The sequence below is a fragment of the Bombina bombina genome, chromosome 7 (assembly GCF_027579735.1).
Source record: "Bombina bombina isolate aBomBom1 chromosome 7, aBomBom1.pri, whole genome shotgun sequence".
NCBI lineage: Eukaryota > Metazoa > Chordata > Amphibia > Anura > Bombinatoridae > Bombina > Bombina bombina.
Window position 1 is genome coordinate 206,661,300 of NC_069505.1, and position 9,986 is coordinate 206,671,285.

At 37.2% G+C, this 9,986-nt stretch overlaps 1 protein-coding gene across 3 annotated transcripts in view; it reads left to right on the plus strand.

Moving 5' to 3' along the window:
* The window catches only part of CTTN (cortactin), a 213,570-nt gene extending 203,921 nt beyond the window's left edge, over positions 1-9,649 (plus strand). For all 3 annotated transcript variants that reach the window (XM_053720583.1, XM_053720586.1, XM_053720584.1), the window contains 3 exons: positions 2,485-2,647; positions 7,770-7,841; positions 7,927-9,649. In XM_053720583.1, coding sequence (XP_053576558.1) covers positions 2,485-2,647; positions 7,770-7,841; positions 7,927-8,063 — 372 coding nt within the window. In that variant the 3' untranslated portion in view covers positions 8,064-9,649. The remainder of the gene's footprint in view (positions 1-2,484; positions 2,648-7,769; positions 7,842-7,926) is intronic.
* Positions 9,650-9,986: the final 337 nt, after the last annotated feature.

The following is a 9,986-nucleotide window of genomic DNA, read 5'->3' on the forward strand; positions in this document are numbered from 1 at the left end:
ATGAATAACTATAGAAACAAGCACATGTGAGTATAGATAAGATGCATAGCCATAGACTTTAACAAATAAATTGATAGACCTGTATTATAAGGTAGTCCTGCGTTATATAGAACTGCCGTTTTAAGATCATTGTGTTGTCCTGAATCAAGCCAAAGGAAGAAAAGAATCATATAGCAAGACAGGGTCAGGAGTGTTCCACATATTTAACCAATACCAGAACTTAATCGGCATTGGAGAAAAGTCTCCGTTAGAGATGTGGCACAAAAGGCTTTGATGTAAGGAAAGTTCCATAAAACAGGTACCTCTGGGAGTTCAACTTCATGTTTTAGACCCTTTCCATTAGCCATAGAAAATCCTTGTGAACTGTATGAATCTCCTGGAAAGTTAGCAGCCCATCTCAGCCCCACATCACCGTACCGGGTCAATCGCCATCTTGTTATCTCTCTGCTCTGCTGCGGTCCTAATTCGTTGCCCCAGGTACTGTTCTCTCTGAGCTGCGAGGTCGTCTCATAGGCAGTGGGAAATGGGAGAGCGTTACCTTGTTCCTTTGCATGAAGACCCGACCTCTCCATTGCATTAGCTAGATCATCGGTCTTCCTCTCTGGATCATTGGGGCCTTGTGGCGCAGTTAAGCTCTGAGCGTGAAATCGCCGGCTCGTGGTAAGATCCAGCTCCAACCTTGATTCTGAGTCGGGGCTCACAGTGTATCGGAGGGGTAAGCTGCTCTGTATTCCTCCCAGGTGAAGTGTCACAGTGAGCTGTCGCTGGGAAAAGCAATGACCTTAGGTCCCTTTTCGAGCTGTGGTAAGATAGCTTGATCACATTTTTTTTTGCGCACTTCTATGCTGCCACAGCTTCTAAGGCATCTCTCTTGTGTTCCTTTCCTCTCATGTACCAGTGAGTGATATATTAGCTTTGTGTGGCTCCCTGGTGAAGAGCAGACTCAGAGCAGATAATAAATGATAACTTTTTGTTTATCCTATTGCAGGATATCTTAACCCTGGAGTTCGGGGGGGGGGGGTTTAATTTTATGCGGCAGCCCCAGACCTATGCTGAGAATCCTTCTCTGGTGTCTTTGGTAGTAATCAATCTGCAGCTTGATCACATCTAGTCACAATATGGCTACTAGTCCCTTGTAGAATATCTCCTGCGTAGCTGTCCCAAAGAACATAGGCAAAAACACTGTTGTAACTTCAGCTCCAAAGGTTGTCCAAACTTTAGTTGTAATGTGAACCCAAAAAGCATAAAATACTGTAGATTTGTGGTAAATAACTTGGGTAAAATCTTGTATTCTCCAGGAGCTTCACTGAGACACGTCCTGCCACTTTGAGAGTAGGATCCGCCCCCTTTGTGTGATTATTTTATAAGGTTTATAATGCTGTTTAGCAAATGTTTTTGTTCATTTAACTTAGTTTAATTATATATTCTGTATTGTGTGATTATTTGATACTGTCTATAATGCTGTTTAGCATTTAAAGTCTTCATTTCAAAGCTTTAAAAAGAATGTATTAGGTGCTACTTATGACAATTTTGAGAGGGGTTTGGAACCTAACTCCCTCACTTCTCATTGACTTACATTATAAACTGGGTTTCGATTTACAACAATTCCTTCTGGAACCTAACCCCGGCGTAAACTGAGGGCTACATATATACAGTATGTATATATATATGTATATATAGTGTATATCCAAGAAGAGGCAGCAAGTAGACCAACTCCACGATATATAAAAAGTTCACAAATGTATTCGTCAAAAATTAAAAGCATGACAGCTACACATAGCTGTATTCAGCACACATAGAAAAGCACAACAGTTTTGCGGACAAGATCAGATGTGTTTCGTGCGCATGCGCATTTGGTCACTGCATGATCATATATATATATAACGTGTGTATGTATGTATGTATATATTTAAATATGTATATATTTATGTGTGTGTGTGTGTGTGTGTTTATGTATGTATGTATATATATATATATTGTATATATATATATTGTATATATATATGTGTGTGTGTGTATATGTGTATATATATATATATATATATATATATATATATATATATAATCTTTTTATGTATAAATTATAGTTGTATTCAGCTAGGTCCCAGTAGTGCACTGCAGCTCTGGAGGTGATTTAAACATAGTTTAAACTCATAGTTACACGCAGTCAATAGTTTAATAATAAAATACTCTCTCATCCAATCAACACTACTAGTTGCACAACTCAGTTGCATTATGTCCCTTTAATAACTCCAAAATTGATTTAAAATGTTCATGATTTCTAGTTACTGAGGGTGCCCACAAATTTCAAAAATGCATTCATACAATCCAGAATTCTTAACTGTAGCTATTATATATATATATATATCAGTTTTAAGACTGCTTCTTCTACAACTTTTGAAATCTATTCATCCCCTGCAGTTTCATATCCAGTGTGTAGTTAATATTTGTTTCGCTAATAAATAAATGGTGTTTTTTCTGCAGGATGCAACGCCTGCATATGAGGAGGTACCAGAACGTGCTCCTGCAGCAGCTCCCCCACGAGTGTATACAGAAGACAATGCTGATTACCAGGAAACTGTGAGCCAGAAACACCCGGCACCAAGCTCTGATCCTGTGTATGAACCAGCAGATGATTACCAAGATGGTACGATAATGCCAGAATATCTGGTGTATCCTCCTCCCCCTTAAAAAGGACAGAATGCAACGCGTTTCTCAGACTACTGTCTGTTTCATCAGGCTCATGAGAACAGACAGTCTGAGAAACGCGTTGCATTCTGTCCTTTTTAATATCAGAGTCATATGGTTGATATCAATCTTTTATTTGCCATTAAATTGTGGTTTATTTTGACATTTTTATGAGCGTTTGAGCTTGTTTATATCCACTGAGGACTTCACGGATACCGCCACTGATGCTGAGAAAGTGAGCTGGGACACTGCAAATTCCCTGTACGCTTGACTTAGCACATTTGGGTGCTGCTCCACTTGTGAGTATCCATTCAGCTTATATTCATCTCTATTCATATCCACAGTATCACACTAGGAGGCTGACTCCTGAATCAAGGTGTGATCCATACAGAAAGAGCTGTACCTGTCTAAAGCAGCAAGAATATTTACATCAAGAGGATTTATACATCTTTGGACCCTATTAAGGACTGGTACCTATATTGTATAGAGACATTATCCTGTGTTTTTTATCTTCTGGTCCTCTGGGGTGCTATAGCTCTATATTATGTGTGTTCTTTTTTTGTATGTACTAGACATTGCATCTTTTTGGGTATTTTATTATAGAACCCTTTAAATTATTGTAGTAGTCATCTGTATTGCGCCCCTTAGAGCTGACACTTGTGTTCAGCTAGAGTTGTATATACCTGGAGTAGTGTTGTATTTATAGGGGAGCAGCATTCCATATTAATTAATTATATATAACCGTTTTCTTCCCTCACTTGAGGTTGCAGCATGTTATCTACCCTTGAAAGACATAACAAAAGGTTGCAGTTGGGTAATAATAATTAGAATGCACCCTCTACACAGGGCACGCCTATTGAACATAGTAATGATATTAAACAACTGTTCAATAAACTAGAAGACAAAGAATTAACACCGACATTGGTGGGACTTGGAGGCCCTCAAGCATTAGAAAGAAATCAGTAAAATACCAAGGGGTTTGCGTATATATAAAAACTGTTCTTTTAAAAATGATCCTGAGCTCTCTAAAAAATGGTTTGATATACTTGAGATTTGCTCATTTAAACTTACAGAGCTGTTAATTGAACATAGAAAAAAAATTGGTTGATGAGATAGGGGTGGAGATTGAGAAAGTACAAAATGAGTTGGAACCTTTAGCTAACCATCCAGAATATAATAAACTTAATGAACAAACTGAAAACAACAGATGAGTATCAAAATGACATTATCAATAGAAAGGAGAAAAAAAGATTGAGGGATGAGGAAGATTACTCCAAAGGAGAAGTTTATTCCTTTAATAGACAAAATAGACAGAATAAACCTAATAGACACCCTAATCAGGAATGGACAAAGGTCTCCTATAATAAAAATGGAAGGGGGGGGATCACATAGAACTAGTAATTACAATCATAACTCCAGTTATACACATGGGAAATATTATGCCCATTCAAATCATAACCAATCAAACAATGAACACCAACATTATGAACATTCCACAAAAACTAATAGAGATTTAGATTATCATCACTCGGGTAATAACAGGTTGGTAAATCAAAATTATGACAGACAATATAATCATAATGAATATGGGAATGCCACTCCTAAATCTCCTTTTACTAATTATCAACATGCACCACTACCCATCCCTACCCAGAACTGGTTTGAAGTATTACAGCCACCTAATAGAGATCCTACTATACAAGATAGTAACAACAGACAGTTTAATTACCCTAACCCTCTAGAGGGTCCCTCCACATCCACTAATTATTTAGAAAATGGCACTAATCAACAGGGTTTTTTAGACAAACCTCCTTTGAACTTAGCACCACTATAGAGGAAGGATGCACACTATCTTCCCCAAAGGCCTAACCAAGGGGTAAAACGACCATACGGCCAAGGGGTAGAAGAGGGAGAGGAAACTCCACAAAGAAAGAAAAATTGGAGAAATTAAGCAAAGGTATCTTCTATTTGTCAAGTTACGAACTTAGTAATGATGATATTAGAGTTCTAGGGAAGGGACTTTCTTACTGTCCCTCTAATACCCACAATATGTTTAATCTATATGTGGACCTTAACAGGTTCACTCAAAAATTGTTGCTGCAAAAATATTTTGCTAAAAAAGCACTAAAAAATAAGGGAATTGAGGGTATGCCCATCCTTACAGATCAGATGGAGGAGAGATATCCCCACCTAGTTGTACATAATGACATTGATCATATAGTGGACCATTTATATGATGGCTACATACATTCGGACAAATGTCCCCCATCATCCTTTATGCCACCAAGAGAGGAAGGATCCTATATAGACTTGTTTCAAAGTTTAGTCCTGGATGACCTAGTCTGTATCCTCAAACATATTTTGGGTAATTCTAACTTATGGCCAAATGAAAGAAAGGCCTTACGAAATTTGTCAACTAATGAAGCAATAGTCATCCGCCAGGCCGACAAGGGGGGTGGGATAGTCTTACAAGACTACCACGATTAAAGAAGCGGAAAGAATAATTAAAGATGTGCAATATTATAGACCTTTAGAACCGGATCCCACGTTAACTTTCACTAAGAAACTTAATTCCATCATCCAATTTGGGTTTGAGGAAGGCATTTTGACGTTGAAAGAAAGACCGTTCTTAACACCTAAACATCCTAATATACCATATTTTTATCATTTACCTAAAATCCATAAGGATTAAAAAAAACCTCCTGGAAGGCCCATTATAGCGGGTATTAACAGTATCACTGATCATATATCCGCATATATTGACTTCTTTCTACAGAAGTATGTTAGACAGCTCCCTTCTTTTATTAGGGACACTACTGATCTATTACAGAAACTATCAAATATAAGAAGGGGAGATCAGTATTTATGGATGACATGTGATGTTAATGCATTATACTCTTAATATCCCACATGAAATAGGTATACACTGTGTATCAGATTACTTAGATAGAGATATTTATATGCCTTAAAATACAGAAGGAATACCTACTGGAGTTGATTAATTTTATACTAAAACACAACTATTTCAAATATTTAGACAATTATTATCTTCAGACGAAAGGTACGGCCATGGGGACCAGGTTCGCCCCCAGCTTTGCCAATTTTGTTATGGGACGATTCAAGGACATGTTTGTCCTAAATCAAAGCTGAGGGAGAACCTGGTCTTCTATGGCAGATATATTGATGACCTAGTTTTCATCTGGAATGGGACCATTAGTTCCGCCAGAGATTTTGCATCCAAATTAAATAACAACTCCTTTGGGCTCACATTTACTCATAAAATACATTTGGAAGAAATAGAATTTCTGGATATAGTTCTTACATGGGATGCCAATAATTTGGTTAAATCCAAAACCTACTTTAAATTAGTGGATAGCAATAACTTTCTAAACTACCAGAGTAATCATTTAGAAGGTTGGAAGAGGAATATCCCTTTCAGCCAATTTAGGCGCATTAGGTGCAACTGTTCTCTAATAGAAACATGATGAACAGTCCCAGGTTCTTAAAAATAGATTAATTGAAAAAGGTTATCCTATATCTCTTATAGAGGAGGGATATTTAAAGGCTAGACTATTAGAGAGAGAGATACGATTCTTAATCCTCCTCCTAAAAATTTGCCAAATAATAACAATACAAGGAATATGTCATTTATTACCAACTATAATTCTAACTATAAAGCTTTAAGAAAAGTACTCAACAAACACTGGTATCTCCTCAAGAAAGATCCTATACTTAAAGGAATTATAGAAGATAGACCCAATATTACATATAGGAGAGCACCTTCTATTAAACAGAAATTAGCCCCAAGTAAAATTATTATGTCGAAAAAAGGCCTCAAAAATAGGAGGCATTATTAATAACAGTCACCAGCTAAAAGGAGCTTTTAGATGCAGAATTAAGAGATGCAATATGTGCAAATATATCACACATGGTACTACCAGTGTCACATCCACCTCTTCAGGCTACACTTAACAACTTAAAAATAGATTGGATTGTAGCTCTAATTATGTCATCTATTTACTCACTTGCATATGTGGGGTCCAGTATTTAGGTAGGAAGCTTAGAAGTAGATGGGGTGAACATTTTAGGACTGTGGATAAAGGTAGCCTCAAACCTAGTGTATCAAGACACCATGTACAGTGCCATTCGGGCTCCAAATGCCAATTTCGGATCACCCCGCTGGAAAGAATTCCGTTTAAACAGGGTATGAATAGGTTTAAGAGCCTATGCCAGAGGGAAACCTACGGGATTTACAAATTCAATACCCTCTTTCCAGCGGGCCTTAACGAAAATATAGATATGGCTGCTTTTTATTTTTTTGTATTACTGGCACTTTTTGTTATATTGTACATCAACTGGGAGTTAATCATGTCATCACTATCCATCGCACATCACTGGTTAATATAGGGTCTCTTATCGATTATACTTATGATTATATCCACCTAATATACTACAATGGCTTTAGTATATAGGCACATTAGGTATTTTCAGCTGTATTATATAGTTTTAATGGTGGATAGGCCCAATGCCTCTGCGTCTGTGTGTGCACATGTATACATTTGTGTATTTGCAGGTGTGTGCATGTATATACATGCGCACATGTATGGATATTACAGCTATAGCACCTTAGAGGACCAGACAATAAAAAACACAGGATAATGTCTCTATACAATATAGGTACCAGTCCTTAATAGGGCCCAAAGATGTATAAATCCTCTTGATGTAAATATTCTTGCTGCTTTAGACAGGTACAGCTCTTTCTGTATGGATCACACCTTGATTCAGGAGTCAGCTCTTTGGCAAATAAAACAATCAGGATACAAACTTTCTCTGTGAATACAATCACAAAAAAACAAAGGCGCCTCCTAGTGTGATACTGTGGATATGAATAGAGATGAATATAAGCTGAATGGATACTCACAAGTGGAGCAGCACCCAAATGTGCTAAGTCAATCTAGTCCCTGAATACTTTGTCTATGAGTTAGGATTTATTGGTTAAGCATAAATCTTGTATAGTTGAGGGTTAAACTGTGTTAAATAAGATCACTGCTTCATTTCTAACCTTCTTTCATTTCTTTTAGTTGAAAATACCTATGACGAATATGAATCTGACCTTGGGATTACAGCCATCGCATTGTATGACTATCAAGCAGGTAGGTGTGGAACTTCCTCTGTGTGTCATCACTGCAGAATTAGTTTGCAATGTTATGTAACAGTTTTGTGTCTTTCTGTCCACAGCTGGTGACGATGAAATTTCCTTTGATCCTGATGACATAATCACCAACATTGAGATGATTGATGAGGGTTGGTGGAGGGGGCTGTGCAAAGAGCGATATGGGTTGTTTCCTGCTAATTATGTAGAACTTCGACAATAAGATGCCTGCCATAGTGTCTTTTTCTCCTGCGGTTGCTGTGAGAAATTCCTGCAACTTAAGCCTTCTGTTCGCTGCTGAGCTCTGTAGCTGAACTGCTCAGTTCTCTGCAGCACCTTGCTGCTCGACTCCTCTCGGCCCTGCATTGCAGGCTTTTTCTCTCTCCCTCTCTCTTTCATCTCTCTTCTTTACTTCTCCTCTTTCCTCTCTCTGTCTCTCCATATTTACTCAAGCTGGATTGTTACACTACAAATCATGATTTATTTTCTTTTAGTTTGGTGTAGGTGATTTGGATATAATTTTTTTTCTATATATAGAGAGAAATTTGGCATTTGGGCTTATATCGAGCAGTTGATGCTGCAGGTTGGCAGAGATAGTGGCTCCACCAGCCCATTTGCTGTGTGATATTCCTTCCTTGCATTGACTGACGTAAGGCTGAATGTAATTGGTTTCCTTCATGTCCCGAAAGCCTGGGCATAGATATTCCTTAAGAATCATCTCAGAGGTATCATTCAGATGTATACATGAAAATACGTAATTCAGTCCTGAACCTTCAAATGTACTACAATGAGATGTCAGAGTAACAAAAAGCTTAAATATGCCTATTTTCTTTTTAATAAAACAAAACCTAAATCGCCATAGAATTTGCAGTTAGCACGACTGGATCACCTATTTAAGCAATATTAGAGAAAAAGCATTACACTTGAATCATTGCACAATGAAATACGTTGGGCATGAAATACGACTGGATCATGTGCTTCAGTGCTGGTTTCTGCTTAAATTTGTCCCCAGTTTAAGGGTTATGTTGCTCAACATCGCTAATGAGCAACATAACATGGTGGATATTTTAGACTCTTAACGGAGCAGTAAGGATGTTCCTTCATTTTAATAAACACAACTAAAGACTGTAACATTATACTGTGAACCTCCAGTATGCTGGTGCAAAAGAGAAAGCCCAATGTGGTGCAACAACTTGGTATCATGGATTTCAGATTTTCTTTATTATATTCATTCCATGGCTCAGCAATTTAAGATTTCATGTTGTGCACCAGTTCTGCCATCTTCAGTATTACTAAAATATGAGCTACATCTCCACAGGTTGCAATGTGTCAAACCATAGTACTAATTGAATAGTTGTGAAGTTACAAATACTGCTTTAATCTGCATGTCTCTGCAGCGTCTTGACTGCAGAATAAAGCTTCCAAAATAACCTTCAGCAACTTGCTTGGCAAAGCAGTCCATGGTGTTCTCATAATTTTGTTTTATAATCCAGAAATGTCTCATTCTTGACGCTATATATTTGCACAGATTATACATTATGTCAAACCTTTACATTCTCATTAGTTATTGTTCCATTTTGGGGTTCAATCGTTTATGATCAATGAATAATTTGGACCAATTGTTATCACAATATAAAAGTATTTAGAGGGTGCAGTGTGCAGGACTTTACTGCCCCTGGCAAGTGGAACACAATTTGGGTGGGTTTTTTAATGCTTTTTTTTTTCTTTTAACTGTTTTTTTGCATACAGCACTTCATATATGACATATGATTTTGTAAATGAAGCTTCAATAAAGTTTTTTCAACCATAGCAGCTGAAACTATTTGTTTTGTATTAAAAAAGTGTGTTCTTCTATATAGTATTGTTCTCTCTAAGTGTTGGTCTCATTGTATATATAGAGATAGGACAAAGATGATTTTGTGTAAAGAGAGGTAAGCTAAGTAGGCCTGCTCTCCCTACAAGCACAGCTCATTTGATTGATTTGTGGTTTCAATTAGCAGCGTTATTGCATATACAAAAATACACATAAAGATACTATTTCCCATACAGCTAAGAAAATCTAACAAGTAATTGTAAACACATTAAGTACACTGCCCCATTAAATGGACATTAAACACTTTGAGATGGTAATATAAAATGATAAATT